This window comes from Plectropomus leopardus, chromosome 17, assembly GCF_026936395.1.
Source record: "Plectropomus leopardus strain MGB_pleo_1.0 chromosome 17, ASM2693639v1, whole genome shotgun sequence".
NCBI classification, from domain to species: Eukaryota; Metazoa; Chordata; class Actinopteri; order Perciformes; family Serranidae; genus Plectropomus; species Plectropomus leopardus.
Window position 1 is genome coordinate 12,984,351 of NC_142192.1, and position 17,671 is coordinate 13,002,021.

Genomic DNA, 17,671 nt, shown 5'->3' on the forward strand with positions numbered 1-17,671 from the left:
GTGGGTGTTTTAATGAGAATGTCTATGATTTGCATGTTTCGCGTTTTTATTGTAAGTGTGTCAGTCAGAGTGGGATTCGCACTGGTCTGGTCTTGGTCTTGACTCGTTCTCGACCCATCAAAATCTGGGTCTTGTCTTTGGTCTTGATATACTTAGGTCTTATTACACTCTGGTTTTCGATATTACTCTGTCTCAGCCCCTTAAAGTCTGAAGTTTTGTCTTGATCTTCATACATTCTGGTCTTGATTATGGCTTGGTCTCGATCCCTTCAAAATCTTGGTCTTGTTCTTGGTCTTGTTACACTCTGGTCTTGAACATGACTCAACGTCCACCCATCAAAGTTTTGGTTTTGCCTCGGCCTTGATACATTCTGGTCTTGTTCTTGTTGCTCTTTGGTTGTGGACATGCCTTAGTCTGGATCGCTCAGAGTCTTGGTGTTGCCCTGGTCTCGATACACTCTGGTCTTAGTCATGACTTGGTTTCGACCCCTTCAAGTCTTAGTCTTGATACACTTTGGTCCTGGTCACGACTTCCCGGTTTAGGTAGCCTTGACTACAACACTGCTGTCAACTTTTTGTAACTTTGACCTTTCGGGACACGACCTAGCCTGCAGTTCATGTTGTGTAAATCCCTCACTTTGGTCCTAACCTGAGACACCTTCCCCTACTTGAAAACATGTCCTTTACATGACCCCAAGTTGGACCACCACACCAACCTGAAAATGTCTGATGTTAATGTGTGCATGTGTTGGTCCCCAGTGGACTTAAATTAACAGCATCATCATATGTTCAAGGTCAAAGAATAAAGACGTCAGGAGGCATTTTTGTTATCTTCACAACACCTTTAATGAAGTTAAGAGTTCACATGCAGGAAGAGGTTTGTGTGTAGTGCAAGCAGTCCCCTGGAGGCAGCAAGACAACCTCAGGATATCAACCTAGCTTCAAGTTCCTGTCATGCTCAATTGTGCCACATTACATGTCCTGTTTGTCTCAACTACTTCCTCTGTGTGTTTGCGTATGTGTGTGTCTTTCTCTGTGTGGATTATTCAGTGAGTTGGACCCCCTCCTCCAGATCCAGCTTTTCTGTCTTCATGTCTGCTTATTGAAACCGGATAGCTGTAAACAATATGTGGAGTCAGCCGTATTGCTGCCGTATTGGTTACATCTATCTGGTTACATCGGATGTGTAAACTCCTCCCTCTGCGGGGGAGCTGAAGGTTACTTTAGGACAAGTGGGGCTTGTCAGCTGAGTTTTGTGACCTATTTTTATGCTGTAAATGTGATGGGAAGTCTAAATGTGCTTCAAATGACACAAACAGACAGCCAGGAAAACTTATCTTAACTCAAATGGATGGTTTCTATGATGAAGCATAAGTGGAGAGATTTAAAAAAAAAAAAAAAACACAGCTTCCCCTTTTGCATCAGCTGCAGTGTGTGTGTGTGTGTGTGTGTGTGTGTGTGTGTGTGTGTGTGTGTGTGTGTGTGTGTGTGTGTGTCTGTCTGGTGTCTCAGCTGTGTTTGTGTGATCTGTGTTTCTTGTGTTTCTTCTTCTTCTTGTCCTCTCTGTCGTGAGCGTGGTCGCGGCGCCTCCTCTTGGATTTATATTCACTGCTGCTGCTGCTGCTGCTGTCGTCACTATCAGACTCCTTCCTCTCCCTCTTCCTCTTCTTCTTCATCTTCTTCTCCTAAACACACAAGAAGAATATTTTGTTATTTGTGGTAATATAAGGAACTTGAACTATGACGATGCAGAAATATGTCAGTTTCAAGACCTCAAAACCTAATAACAAAACTGTTATTTTTCATCATATAAGCACAAAACAACACCAGATTCTCTTGAAAAACACTTGCCATGTATTTCTCGGTGTAAGAAACCACAGACAAGCAAAATCATACTGAGACGTGTGGGTTGTTGCATAAGATGACTGGCAGTCAAGAGACACAGAGAAAAAGGTGTTGTTTCCACCTTTTTCTCTGTGTCTCTTGACTGCCAGGAAGTGATGGCCACTGACTGTCACCTTCTTTTTCTTCTTCTTTTTGTCTGAGTCTTGCTGTGGTGCAGCTGTGGAAGTCTGCTGCTGTTGATTCTGCGGCTCTTCATCGTCCTCTTCAGGTAAAAGAGCGTACTGCAAGCCCGGAGCAGAGAAACAGTCCTTTGTGAAGTGGCCTGCAAAAAAATAATGATTTATTAAAACCACTGCACGGATTTACAAAAATTTAAAGCCATTTTCCCAGTAGAAACTTGTAGGTAACAAATTCAGTCTCCGTGTTTTGCTCTTTAAAGATATAACTGTTGTTGTACCTTTGCAGCCGCATTTTGAGCATGTCGTATTGAGCACAGCCTCCAGTGTGATCCTGTTGCCTGTGTGATCTCTAAACTGCTTACGTCGCCTTGCATCCTGCCTGCAATCACACATAGACAATGATAACACACACACACCCATGCAGAGACACACATGCATATGACAAATAAAAATGTGAGCACTTACTCTGCCATAACATTGTTTGGGTCCAAATCCCGCCCTGTTCCCTGATTGACAGCTTTCATTGAGAAGGACATCTTCACCTTGTCACCCCGAATCTGAGAGATGGGACAAAACTGTGGGCATCCTGCTCACTTCACTGACTCCATTTGCTGTGTGTGTGTGTGTGTGTGTGTGTGTGTGTGTGTGTGTGTGTGTGTGTGTGTGTGTGTGTGTGTGTGTGTGTGTGTGTCTGTGTGTCTGTTTGTGTGCATGTTGTTACCTCTCTCCCAATGACTTTAATCCACACTTTTTCCCCCACATCGACAATCTCTGAGGCATTCTCAATCCGTGAGGCTGACATCTCACTCACATGTACCAGGCCTGCATGTGCAAAGGAAAACGTGTAGATATCAATCAATTTGGATTTAAACTGGGTGCTGAATTCAGTAAACTTTGCCTAGTTTGCCCTCCAGTGGTGAAAATACATGCAGGTCAAGAACAATTGTGCCACAGCAAATCATAATCAAAAAACGTAACCCGAGTTTAAATATAGATCATATAGATGACATCCCACTTTGTCACTCTGTTGCACTTCTAAATGACTTTGACCTAACACAAACCTCTCCTGCAACTTTTACTAGAAAGTCATAGTGACAGGAAAACAAATCAAACTGAGTGACTTTGCAAACATGTAAAAAAAATATGTTACATCAACATATTAAAAAACATCAGCTTGCACATATGTTATATGCTGTGTCATGTCCATAGATTTGGGGATACTGGCTACCTAGCTGCACATTTATAAAACTGATAATCATCTTCTTGAAACCTGAGAAGGATTTGTGTGGAAAAGCTGAAATTCTACTGTAAAGGCATCATGCAGCAAAGGTGCCATGCCGTCTCTTCTCCTGACTCTGGCCGAGACAGCACTGTCATACACTGATACAGACACTTTGCACTAAACTTTGAGAAAGAGGGCTGCACTTTGGTTCCTGCCTTCTCTGCACTCACTCTGTATTGCTTTTGGCTCTGGCTAAAGTCCCAACTCTGAAATGGTGTTTTACCTGGCAGTGGATTCAGGTGTTGACTTGGCATCTTTCTGTCACTGCTTGTTTGTCTTTTTTATGTTTTCTTCTAATCATCAATTTTACTGTGAATTTTACTGTTTTCACCAACTGCAAGCTCTGCAATAGTTCCCAAAGGTTTTTAAATTCTTCTTGTGTTAACACTTGTGTGTCTGCTACTCACTCTTTTGTATTTTGTGGTGTTTTTTTATCTTATTTTACAACACTATTTCTTCATATTATTGGGATTAATTTCACTAAATTTGAACATGTGACTTTTTTCTGATCTTTGAAAATGTTTGCAAGAGTCTAGACAGATAAATTAAGTTTTTTCTAACCTTCCTTCTTGTATCCTGGCAGTCTGACAAAGGCTCCGTAGGTCTGCACAGAGACCACCTCTCCTTTGAAAATGCTGTGCATTGGAGGCAGACCTTCCAGTCCACCAGGCTCTTGTGCTGGGCCGTCACTGTCAGACATTGTCTCAACGGACCAAACGTATCAATGTGTGGATCTAGAAGATTGATAATAAAAATATTTTATCATTTGTGGTATCATTAGAGAGTGAGATTAAGATTAAGGATGTTTTTGTCCATATTATCCTGAACCAGAAAATCCAGTGTTTGGAGGAAAGAGCTAGAGAAAACAAACATCACATCAGTGTCTACTTTCAATATCTTTAAATTTAACATTTTAACAGGAAACATCTTTAATGTTATTTATAGTATACAATATTTATTCGTAATAGTGAAGACTATTCCAGTGCATTTGTCGAACTAGTTTTGTCGAACTAAAACTTTCCAGATTTACTAAATAAAACGTGACTTCTTAGAAGCTGAATCATACCGAAAGGAATGGCATTAAATATGGTTTGTCATTCATGCCGTGTAATAGGAAAACTGGAGTTATAAAGTCTTAATAATGTATAACCTGTAAAGTGCATACATTTTAAAGTAAATGAATAAATACAATTTTAGTGACTGACATAATCAATATCCTCTTTGAAATTTAGCATTATAAATATTTAACATTTGTCTCCTCCACAGTACTATCTTTGCCCAGATGTTGCTGACTTGTTTCGCACGTGGACACAATAAAGTAGAGTTTTATGAGATTCAGATAGTACAAATTTATGCGGAGGATAATTCTGAAATATTATAAACTACTGCAGGCTCACTTGATTTTACATCTGCAGCAACAAAGTACCTCAGTTTGAAAAGTAGCAGTATGGCTAACATTTGCTAGCTAGATTAAAGCAATTTTTTTCTTACTAGCTAAGCTGGATAACCCCACAAAAATAAACATATTTATCGGTACGTGCACAATGTATAAATTAAAATCTTTGAAGGAAGGGAAATGCACGATGTAGCGCAAAATCGGGAGAAAGTCTTAAAATGTAACTGTGTTACCTCTCGCATTAGCAAATCGGCTGCCGTTTTACATCCGGGGCATATAAGTTTAACAACAAGCCCTGTCAACCAATCAGCGCAGCCTTCGTAGGTCTCGACCAATCACACGCCTCATAGCCACCGGAAGTAAATTCTTGTCTTCGTTGGTCTTTCGACGTCCCTCCATGAAAGACGTCCATTCATTTTTATGAATTGTAGCATTAATTTCAACGCTTTTGTTGCTTGTTTTTGACTTACGCGGGATGATTGAACCGAAGAAACGAGCGGCGGACATGGCGGTGGTTCCCGCCGCCGTGAAGCGGCCCCGGACCGAGCTGGTGGCGGCGGCTCAGTCTCAGCAACTCGTGGCCATGGTACGAGACAAACGTTACTAACGTCCTGGAAACTAGAAAAGTACTCATAGCATTTTGTTAGAGGCAACCAAACCACGTTGACTGCTTTAATTAATCAATATTTACCCAAAATGTTCTTAAGTGCACTTTCTGTGCAAGAAACTGTCTGAAAATGCTAAAACGGGGCTTTGTTGCTACCTAAGCAGGAAAACAAAGTAGCATTAGCATAATTGACTTAAAACGCCAGAAATACTGTGATGTGTCTTATTAATATTGACCCATGTTCTGGTAGGAAAGTCAAATACTTCAATGTTTAGACTTACATGTTTACCATAGTAGTTATGTGGTGCGATTACTGTAAATAACACACATAATTTACAAAGTCATATTTTCTGCCTTTATGATTTTTTTTTAACTCAGTGCAGTTTGCAGTCCACTATAATGGACATCAACTGGATGTCAAAACTTGATTTTTGTTATTGAAATGCACACTTGGTTGCTAGTCAGTTAGCTACGCTTATCCAAGACAAATGCAGTCTAGTACTCTTGCAATAAATCCTACATCAGGGATACTTAACTTGCTTTGCTTGGTGCCCACTTTTGCAAAAATGAAGGGGTTAGCCGCTCCAGTCCCACACGTTTTCTAAACTTTACAGGACTTAAGGACATTTCTAACATTTTAGCACGCACCTAATTTGGGGACTTTTTTTTTTTTTAAGGGTTTTAGGACATTTCTCTGATTTTAGGACAGGGAATCCTCCACTTGCACTTTTTTCTTTTGATAAACAAGCTCTGTTTTGATTCTGTTTTATGGCACCTTATGTATTAGGGATCGACAGAATATTGGCCAGACTGACTATTGGACCCCATTTTTGGCATTTTGCGGTATTTGATAGCTGATAAATTTAATTAATAAAAAAGTTTGCATATTACAGTCAACCAACACCAAGAAAGGAAGTCTGCAATACATGCAAACAAAGTGCCAGCAAGCGATTTTTACTTTGTGAAACCTCAGGGAGCTAGTTTTACTTATTCATTCTTTAGTCAAAGTTTCATTGAACTTTATGAAAAAAAAGTCACTGGGACCTTTCAGTTTAGTTTAAACATTTGCCAAAGGCATTTAAATTTAAAGTTTTGTGCAGGAGTTTGTTATATTTCAAATTCTAAATTTTGACAAATATTTTCATTGTTATTGTAAATGCATTTTGGTTCCAAATATCAGTTATTGGTCTCATTAAGTACTAATTATAATCGGTATCGGCCCTGAAAAACCAATTTCGCTTGACCCCTATTATGTCTATAAAAGCACAAAAACAAATCAAATCGGAATCAAAATGGTTGGTGGACCAGATTTTGCCTGAAGGCTGTAAGCTGAGTATCACCATCCTACATTTTTCTATAGGTTTTCATGTTACTTTATGTTGACAATGTTGAAAGAAATTTTGATTCAATTTTGTGGTCATTTTGTACGTTATGGCTTAAGCTTTTACATGACACTTCACATAAAGCTCCATGTCATATTCCTGCAATTCCCGAGGATGTCACCTTTCCCTGTTTGACCTCTCTATTATCATGCAGTCCACTGCAATAAACATTGACTGGACAGTTTATCTAAATAGATTCTATGAAACTGTATTGATACACAACATAGCCTTACTGATTTTGGATCTTTGTGGGCAATATCGATCTTTAAGAGCTAAAAATCCTATGAAGAATGGCAGATATTGTTTTGTAACATAACTTTTCAGTGCTCTCCCCTTGACAAAGACATCTTTCATTTCTGTACTGCAATCTCTTGTTACTTGTTACTTGACTCTAGAGCTGACACAAATTCTTGTTATTCTTTACGGCATATACCTGTGCAACAATTCACCCTAACTCAGAGTCAGACAGCCAGTATATTTGAGCTTTGATGTGTCACCTATAGGGTCCCCCGCGGAGCTCCAGCTTGCAGGCTCCCATTATGCTGATGTCTGGTCACGAGGGTGAGGTCTACTGCTGCAAATTTCACCCCAACGGAGCAACTCTGGCCTCCTCAGGATTTGACAGGCTCATATGTAAGATATTAACACGTCACACGTCCTCAGTAAAACATATTCATACTCCCAGTTACTGTGAATAACATGTGGCTCACTGTGTTTCTTTGCTACAGTGATGTGGAATGTGTACGGAGATTGTGACAATTATGCAACTCTGAAGGGTCACAGTGGTGCAGTGATGGAGCTGCACTACAACACAGATGGCAGGTACGATGACAAAAAAACATCATAGCTTTACTCGGGACAGAGCTTCAGTCAAAATGTTATGCTATATTAATAAAATTAGTTGGATACACTTGACAATTGTGGGTGAGTAAATGGAAGGAAAATGGACAGTAAGTAGGTATGTTTACATGTTTTTGATCATGTCACTAATCAAAACTCCTCCATTGTTTTCATGTTGTTTTTTTAATGATGAAGCACATCAAAACAATTAATCCATGGTGAACTGCAAGTATATTAGAGGTTATAATACCTTTTGTGTTAAATGATGTTCAAACTTAAAGCGTTTTTGATATTATGGTGTATTATTGTTGTCACTATATTGAAATTTTTAACTTCGCAACATCCGATAACATCTTAAATACCTTGGGGAAAATTGTCATTTAAGGCATATAGGTTAAAAATGCTATAAAGCTAAATATAACAAGGCTTTAAAATGACAATGACAACTTTTCGGGAATGAATGTAGTAAATATAAATCATAAAGAGTGAGAAAGTGCAGCTAGTAACGGTGTATTGATATTGTGGATAATGAGGACTGAAACAGTTTTAAATATTCAGAAATAATATGAACCGATAAATCAATATTTTTTGACAACACTATAATTTAATTACTGTTTATATGCACGCAAGTATTAAATTATAATAATCAGTCCCACAATCCATGAAAGTTTTTGGATGTTTTTTGTCAGAGTAAAACATAAAGTGTCTGAAAATATTGGCTTTTTGTAGGTTTAATATCATAAACATCTGTAACATCATCTGTTATCCATCACTCATATTGGTCCAAACGAATGTGACTGTTAGTTGTGTTTCTGTAATTCAAAATTCAGAGCAACACACATTTCCTGTTTGATAAAGTTTACCAGCTGGCTGAAATATTTAGTAAGAGACGAATCAAACTCATGCTTGCTAATTCATGGGTTAATCCAGTGAGTTAATAACTGTGTCTAGAGAGGGTTAACTGACTGTGCTTTCTTGCTGTGTATTTCAGCATGCTGTTTTCGGCGAGCACAGACAAGACTGTAGGTGTGTGGGACAGTGAAACAGGCGAGAGGATCAAACGTCTGAAGGGCCACACCTCCTTCGTCAACTCCTGCTACCCGGCCCGCCGAGGGCCCCAGCTCGTCTGCACCGGCAGCGATGACGGCACAGTTAAGGTGAGATTTCCAGCTGTAAGTTAGTGTAAATGAATGAATGTGGCCTCTGTAGATATTAATTTATCCACTTTAGTTGTTGGTCTGATCAGGCTCCTGTTTCTTTCTACATGTGTCTCTCACTGTTGTAGCTGTGGGACATTCGAAAGAAAGGGGCGATCCACACTTTCCAGAACACCTACCAGGTGCTGGCTGTGACATTCAACGACACCAGTGATCAGATCTTGTCAGGAGGCATCGACAACGACATCAAGGTACAGGGCTCACACAAGCACACACAGAAAATCTGCGAACTCCTCTGAAAATGATAATGTACTGGAAAATCCTTTTCATTCCAAACTATTTAAAATATGACAATCAGATCCAAGCCATTAAAAAATAGCTGTTTAAACATATACATTTAGTTGATGCTGGCCAAATTCAGAAGGGCAGCATAACCCAAACTCAGTATCACATTAACATTATATGGTATTGTTTAGCAGTACATTAACAAAATAATTTCTTTGCACCATTTGTTTGAAAGCGCACGAAAAAAGCTTTCACAGAAACTATCGGCATGGGCAAAACGGGATTGTTGATTGACTGCTACTGCCGGTATTTCAATATTTTCAGTTTATCTTTGAGCGATTCTTGCAATTAATGATCATGGAAAGCCTTCTGTCAACTGTTGAAAAGTCTTGGAATTTGATTGCCGGAGTGCAAATAATTATAAAGTTTTTACAGTAAATCAATGGGCTGTCTTAAATATCTTTGGTTTAGATGGGAATATACCAGGACCATGTATTCCCAACTAGCAGTATTGGCACCGGCCTGCTGTTGTCTGATGATAATATTGTAGGGTTTGGTGGATGGGCATTATGATAATATAAACTGCAAGTGTAGAGAATTGGCAATACCATTTTTTTATGCCGGAGTTATTTGGACTAATTAGAATTTAGGTGGTCGAAGGTAAAATGTCAAGGTCACAGTGACCTTGCATCCATCTCATTCTTTTGATCACCATATCTCAAGAGAACCTTGAGGGAGTTTCTGGAAACGAGGCACAAATGTCTACTTGGACTCAAGGATTAACTGGTCATAATCTGGTAGTCAAAGGTCAGTGTGACCTCACAAAACATGTTTTTGTCCATAACTCAAGAATTCATACCCTTATTATGATAAAAAATGTGTGTAAATGTCCTACAGAATAAAATGATGAAGCAATGACCTTTTATATCGAAGAGGTCAAAGGTCTGCTTCACTATGGCATCAAAATTATATGCAAAAACACTTTCCTTGCCATTATTTAACGTTATAACTCAGGAACAGATTGGGAGACATTTGCTCAGATACTGAATTGTTGAAGCCAGTCTTGGGTGTGTCCATTGAAACTGCTGATTTCATAGACCGTCTGTGCTGCTGGGGGGGAGATGTGTGTGTAACATCCATGTTTTAGAATTTGTAGCTTTTATGCAGCAACAATCATCCATATTTGAAGTATTGTCTACTGCTCTTGCTACATTTGAGTCTGGACAGACATGGATGTAAAACTGTAACTCGAGTGGTTCACGGAGACATACAGCTGCAAGGCAGTAATTCTACTTTCTGGATACACAGTAACTGCTCATAGATACTACAATCAAATCAGATTTAGACTAATTTTCCAAAGAAGAAAATGTATTTGGTAAAAAACAAATATCATTTTCCAAACTAACTTTTCCTATCTGTATTTTAAAAAAAAAAAAAAAAAAAAACACCCCCTCTAATCTACTGACACACTACTGAGTGACTGGATAAAGGAGACTGGGACTAAACTGCACCAGCTGAGTGAGATTTGTAATCTGATATTTTTATATAGTTATGCTGTTGTTTAATGTAGTACTGTTACTACAATTCATCAAGATTTTCTCCAATTTTGGATTCTATGTTCACCGTGAAGGCATGCAAGTGAAACAAAGCTTTCCTTACAAACTCAAGGTTACCCCAGGTGATACACAAATGATCGTTTTGTGGGTGAAGTATTTCTGTAAAGACAGTGATTGCAGCAGGATCAAAGGACTTCTCACACTTCTGTTGAAAGTGATGAGTTCAGGCATTTAAGATGCAGTGGATCACATTTTAAATTAGGCCTTCGCACAGCCATGGACTAGTATCTGTAGTTGGTGAAACATATTGCATGACAAATAAGGTGCTTAAACACAGTATTAAACTCATTGTTAGTGTGCTGTGAAACTGTCTCCCTCAGGTGCTGCTAATCCCATAAAATGGTCGATTCGCTGCTACATCCTCTTCACTTGTCTTTAATAATGATGTTTAAGAATTACACTTGTGTTTTATGCTTTGTTCTGTTACCTACAAAACCTGCTGCAGGCTCCTTTTTTTTTTTTTATAGCTGACGTGTTGTTTTGTGTTCACATGCTATAAGAACATCAGTTTTCTGTTTTTCTTGTTTAACTCAGACTGCAGCCACAATCATATGTGGTTCTACTCTTTCCTCTTCACATATAGACCTGTTTACTGTATGTTTTATTGTATACACCCTGTCCACAGCTATTTTTTGTGTGTGTTGTGCAGGTGTGGGACCTGAGGCAGAACAAGCTGATCTACAACATGCACGGCCATGGTGACTCGGTAACTGGACTCAGCCTGAGCTCCGAGGGATCATACCTCCTCTCAAACTCCATGGACAACACAGGTACCACGGGGTGGCTGTGTGTACATTTGCTAGGGATTTCACAATTTTGAAAATATGCATAAAAATACATTGAAAACTGATCAAAACAGGCTTTTATTTTAATCATTAAAACAAAAGCAGGATCTGTGATTCTCCCAGTATGTTTTTTCACTAACCGCCCTCTTGCACCCATGTAATGGAAAAAAGAAATCCAAAACACTTCAAAGAAGACACGGTGCAGCTTTTTGGTAGCCTGAAGCTGCACTTTTCCAGACACCGTGGCCTCTGCCGGAGTCTGAGATAACAGGAGCATTTCCCAGTTCTCTGGTTTCTCTGCTTCCTTGAAATCTGCGCTGTAGCAACACTTTGCCTTTCCTGTGACTTATGTGAACAACAAATGTGTCCTTAAAAGAAAAACTTCAGTCTCTAGGCTACACTACAGGTGGGTACTATACAACACCTCAGGCAACACGACAAACACGGCAGGACTTATTCACAGGTGTCATAAAAAATACATTTGACGGCAAACCAGCATCTGGTGGCTTTTTGCAGGTGAGGAAACTCGAGTGGTTGGAAAGTATCCTCCTGTCAGCTGGTAGCTCTTCATTTTGTTCTGTGTTTAACAGTTTGTGCAGCTGACTGGTGAAAGAGGTTATGTTAGGGATATTGTACAGTAAGCAGGTCGTTATTGTGAAAAATAACAGCGTACTTTTGTTTTACAGTAAATGGTGATTCTGCTTAACAAGGCCACTTACTAAAGAAATCAATAATTTGATGCAAATATGAATTTAAATTTTACTGATTAAAAATATATTTCAATTGATTATGATAAGTCTGTGATCAGACCTGCATCCATGGCAACGGCCTGTTATTTATATTTCTGCTATTAGGAAATAACAGACCAATGAATGCTGTAATTGGTCAATCAGACAAAGCTGTGATATAATGTTATTTATTTAATTTCAAATGCATTATTTCAATTTAAACTTATGCCTTTAGTGTCCATTTATATCACACTTGATTCCATGTAGCTCTTTTTAAAGAAGACTTTTAAAACGTAAGTGGCAGCTGTCAGATCATAAAGCCTTTGATCTGCTGACCTTTACAAATTAAGACTCCATAGTCAAACAATGGCACATTCTTCTGTGCTGAAAAAAAAAAATCAAAAGTCAAGTTGAATCATGGCTTTTGACAATAGTGACACCCCTAATATTTACACTGTGATAATTTGGCCTTTGTCTTTTTCTCTGTGTAGTACGTATTTGGGATGTCCGACCGTTTGCACCCAAGGAGAGATGTGTGAAGATTTTCCAAGGCAACGTTCACAACTTTGAGAAGGTAACATAAATATGTACCTCTCCAGCCTTCTTTGTATTTGAACTTAAAGTACTGATACTTCTGTTGAGTGAATATATATAGGAAAATACTGGAAGAAACATAATTTTTTACCACCCAGCATAATCCTGGACCATGAGTTTGTCACTTTTCAAAGATTCTCTTACACCTAAAAAGTCACTTTCTGACATTCATGAAACGGCACTTGGTACTTTCATTCTATGAACAGAAAGTCTATAACTAACAGCTGCAATCCTGCAGGCAGTGTTTACACCTGTTGTCGGCCACTGTTGCGTGACATCTCCTTTCATCCTCTCCCATCACTCTCTGCCATCCTCTCTAATGAAGAAAAGTTCATCTGTCATCTTATTACTGTAACAGCAGCGCGTGTTTAGAAAGTTTGTGTCGTGTTGCTAATGCAGTTTCTAACATCTGTTCCTTTCTATCAGAATCTGCTGAGGTGCTCCTGGTCTACTGACGGCAGCAAGATCGCTGCCGGATCAGCTGACAGGTGAGAGGCAACCAAACACACACACACACACACACACACACACACATCAACACATTAACACGTGTATCTCATTTACAGGCTCCTGCACACACATAAGCCAACACTTTTTCAAATTTTGTTATTGTGATTATAACGTTGTTGTTTTGGGGGTTTTTTACTGTTATTTAGAGAAGAAATAAAGTCCCTGACTTAGGTTTCTCATATTTTTTAACATTCTGTTGTCTCATATGTAGGGTTCCCACAGTCATCAATTTCTGGAAAAGTTAAGAAATTAGAAATAACTGTTTTCCAGTCCTTGGAATGTTTTGGAATTAACCAAATATTTTGAAAACCTTCTGAATATACGTTGTTTCAGCTAACATGTCTAACACCAAATAAAGTTCACACCAAAAATTTTGGCGTTTTAGTGCAAAGCGCAATAGCGATCAAATTTAATGAAGTTTAATATTGCACCCTTCTTCAAATCCCTCACAGAGAGATGTTCAGGCAGGCTTTTTAAACTACTTAAACTAAGTCATGGAAGTGGCCTAAAATATTCTGGAAAAGTTGAGGAAAAGTTTTGAAATTTCTTTGACAAAAATACATGGGAACCCTGTATGTGGCTTTTTTAAATTAAAGGGAGAAAAAGTTAAAAATGAAACAATGTTGTTTACAAAATGTAAGTAAATTAATGTGTAGAGAAAGAATATGTTAAATGTTTTTTAGTTTAAAAAAAAGACATACTCTTAAATGGATACCCGCATACACATACAAACATTTGAACAAATATACAAGTGAAGTTGTGCTTCTGTCTGTGCATTATGATAAAGTGGACGAGGTGAATTGCATAGAGCACTTCACTTACAACTTAAGATACTGATTTAGAGAGACTGACCTCTGTAATAAATTGTAGCATAAGTCTGGACACAAAGAAGGTGGGTCTCTTGCATGTTTATGTCATATCTTGAAGTAAGTTAAATAGCAACATTACCTCTTAAAATGCATATATGTATTTAGTCGACAAATTAGGTTGTGATAAAAATGTCTTTTTTATTATGAGTATGCTTATTTATTATTTATGTATGAGTTGTTTTTATTCCACATAAGTCCTACATCCAAATGCACATTTTCGCAATTTTGTGATTAGTCTTGCTTCAACCACCATCATCTGAAGCTTTTTTCTTTTTTTTTTGGCGTAGCCTGTAAAAGAAAAAAAAAAACGGTATTCCTGAATCACCAGGGTGCAGCTTTTCATAGTTTTCTATGGAGAAGGAACACCTCAGTGCATCAGAGTAGAAAAGCTATGCTGCTTTTCTGTGGGCAGTGTTATCAAACCTCTGTTTATAAGGACTGCTGCTTTAGAGAGAGAGACTGGAGGACTCGTCAAAGGGACCAGCAAGCTCGCCTGAGAGATGCAGCTGCCTCGCTATTTCTTGCATAGCAAGAGGCCTCGTCTGTAGGTCAGCGGTCTGTGCAGTCGGTTCTTCCTACTCTTTGTTAGTTCTAGTTTTGGTTTACCACCTTCTATGAGGAGAGAGCAGTGCACAGCTGATTCCTGAAACTCTGTCTCATTCAGTAAGAGTCCCACACTCTGCTCTGTGTCTGCCAGGTGGTTTTAAGGGGATAATGGAGCACAGAGCAATAATCTAATGCACAGCGGACTATATTACAATTTGGATTTCCTGGAGATGTTTTTATTATTCTCGAGTTCTCAGAGAACACAGATTTGTGGGATGCGTTTTTGAATGTGCAAGTTTTGAATGTGAACACGAGTCTTTCTGAGAGACCCATGAGCAAAAGTCCAGGGATTTGTGAATGGAATAAAATGAATTAATGTGTCGATGACTTGAATGAGTGCCACATGCACATTTGAAGAAGTTACATCCCCCATATAATAGACACAAAGAAGGACTGAAGAGTAAATCAAGCCTACATGTGTTATGACTCAGCAGGGATAACACTGAAAGAATAAAGTTGATCTACAGGAGAAAAAATATTTGAAAACAGTATAATAAGCTAAGCTAAATTTTGTGTTTTCCTTTATATACATTTAAGGAAATTAAGTGTTTGACGCTCAAAATTTGTGGGGAAGGACTAGGTCTTCGCTCAAAGATACATACAACACGTGTGTGTGTGTGTGTGTGTGTCTGTGTCTGTGTGTCCGGTTCTTAATTTCAGGACCCACAAACACCATTTTTTATGGGTTCTAAAAAAAAATGCTATGGGCAACTTGGCAATAAATTGCAGGATTTTTTTTTTATTACTTTCATTGTATTATTATTATTTTTCAAAAGCTATGGAAGAATTCCCCCCAAAACAATAGTAACAATTATAATGATTATATATTGAAGATTATTCTGCAGAAATATTACCATTTTAAGCACTTTTTTTCCAGTAATTTTTTTGTATGCCTGTTTAAAAACAATCAGTTTACTCAGGTGCCAAAGGGTTAATTGATGGGGTCAGTAAGGTACCTGGATGATGGACAGGGGGGCGCTGGCTCCAAAATTGTTGAGAACCGTAGGTATATGTGAACAAAGGAATACAAAAAAGAATTAAAAAAAACACAATGTACTGTAACAAAATAATCCTTCAGTCTCGTGTTTCTCAGCTTCCCGCTGTCTCACATCAGGAGTCATTCTAGATGTTTACTTGTCTGTGTTTATAGATTTGTGTATATCTGGGACACCACATCACGTAGGATCCTGTACAAGCTGCCGGGCCACGCCGGCTCCGTCAACGAAGTGGCCTTTCACCCAGAGGAGCCTATAGGTGAGTCAAAGCGTTATTCTCAGTAACAACTGTTAGCAGAATTTAACAGAGCTAGTTGAAGCCTTAAGGCAGTTGTCTTGAGGAGAGAGCCGGGGGGATCTGGAGGGAAGATCGTTTAATATTCATGTGGTATTTGCAAGAATGTGGTCGTCGTCAAACACTCTTCTTTTCTTATGTTTCATTTGACATGACTGCTTAATAAATTCACCTGAGGCTTAGTCACAAAACATGACTAATTAGAGTTTAATCATCTTTTTTTTTACCATTTGTCCCTCTACACAGTGCTGTCTGGCTCCAGTGATAAGCGGCTCTACATGGGAGAAATTCAGTAGGGTGTGTGTGTGACCGTGTGTGTTAACTTGGATGAGTGCGTGCGTGTGTGAGTGTGTGTGTGTGTGTGTGTCCTGCAAGCAAGTGTGCTGCCTTAGAAATGGATGGGTGGTGTTCGACAGCGGGTTAGGAGTCTCTGTAATTTCATGTGCTTCAGCTTGTCACAGAACAACCTCAGGACGTTTGAAGTTCATTATCAGTCACAACAACCTCCACAACGACTTGTTTTTTTATTCCGATTTATTTCTTTTTAATAAACTGGAGTATTCTGTAAAAAGAGTTTGCAAGATTATTTTGTCTTTCTGAAGCTTTTCTGTGTTTGTAGTAGTTTAACATACGACCTGCTGCTGGTTTTATCCACTAACAGAAGTAAAAATAGACAAATGCACTGATAAAATCAGTTCTTTTGATATCATACACCCACTACTACTTTCAAAGACAGTATGCTCCATTTATTTGACAGTGGTATTAAAAAATTACTCAAACAAGATCCAAATTAAGATTTGAGAAATCGGTTTTTGGAGATTCAGATTTGCCCTAAATTATTTCAGTTCCCCAAACAACCAGCCCTTTGTCATTCTGGACTTTATCTTATCTTTATTCCTATTTGTTGCAGTTTTTTAAATAAATGAGGCCAATTTCATCATGTTGAATAGTGACTGAATTGTCCAATCAACATTGGAAGGGACTAAACTCATATTGTGATTATATTGAAAAATATTGCCGTTGCAATATGTGTTGCGGTTTTAGAAAGAATGGTCATTTTCACTGGAAAAAAAACCCCAAAAATGATAATGTGATTTTTGCTTGGGCCTGTACTGAAAGCATGTTCATTTTGGTCTGGAATTTGTAAGCTGGGGCATCTCTGCTTTCTTTATGTTGTGAGAAATCTTAACTTAAAATTATCAAAAAATTTCAGCTTAGATATTGTACTTAACCATATTGCGATTTTGATAATATTTCACTTGTGCAACCCTAGATGAAACTATGAGTACTATTACTTTTTAAACCTTTGCAATTTACCAAATGCACTTATATTCAAGTTTTATTGGGGTATCTTTTTTTTTCTCCATCTTGGTATTGCCTCTTGTAGTACAGGTGTTGAGCTTTTTTCAAGCTCTGGACTAATCTGTGAAGAAGTCATAATTAATTAGGTCAATTAATTAGCATTGTATAGAGTTACTGGCATGTCACTGCAGCTATTCATGTTTTTTTTCTTCTTCTAGTCTAATTACACAAGGAGCACAGGTTTACTTAGCTAAGTAGGGTTTTGATTATGGGTCATTTCACCTATTAGAATGAAAACTGGTAGACAAAACATTGTTAAATGTTAATAATGTTAAAATAATCTTGGAAATTGATTGCCTTGAAAAAAGACAGTAAATATAACTACAAATATTAATTTAT

General features: G+C 38.3%; 2 protein-coding genes across 2 annotated transcripts; one reads left to right on the forward strand and one right to left on the reverse strand.

The window, feature by feature from the left end:
* Positions 1–820: 820 nt before the first annotated feature.
* On the reverse strand, positions 821–5,071 carry zcchc17 (zinc finger, CCHC domain containing 17). The gene is made up of 7 exons (XM_042506727.2): positions 4,935–5,071; positions 3,867–4,039; positions 2,745–2,845; positions 2,489–2,580; positions 2,302–2,402; positions 2,018–2,166; positions 821–1,684 (listed from the first exon to the last, which is right to left on the reverse strand). The coding sequence occupies exons 2-7, from the start codon at positions 4,003–4,005 to the stop codon at positions 1,508–1,510; spliced, it is 759 nt and encodes a 252-aa protein (XP_042362661.1). The 5' UTR covers positions 4,006–4,039; positions 4,935–5,071; the 3' UTR covers positions 821–1,507.
* snrnp40 (small nuclear ribonucleoprotein 40 (U5)) lies at positions 5,044–16,541 on the forward strand. Its single transcript, XM_042506610.2, has 10 exons — positions 5,044–5,287; positions 7,194–7,323; positions 7,419–7,512; positions 8,522–8,687; positions 8,816–8,938; positions 11,238–11,358; positions 12,593–12,675; positions 13,122–13,183; positions 15,831–15,934; positions 16,217–16,541. Exons 1-10 carry the CDS (start codon positions 5,177–5,179, stop codon positions 16,264–16,266), a joined length of 1,044 nt encoding a protein of 347 aa, XP_042362544.1. The 5' UTR covers positions 5,044–5,176; the 3' UTR covers positions 16,267–16,541.
* The last annotated feature ends 1,130 nt before the right edge of the window (positions 16,542–17,671 follow it).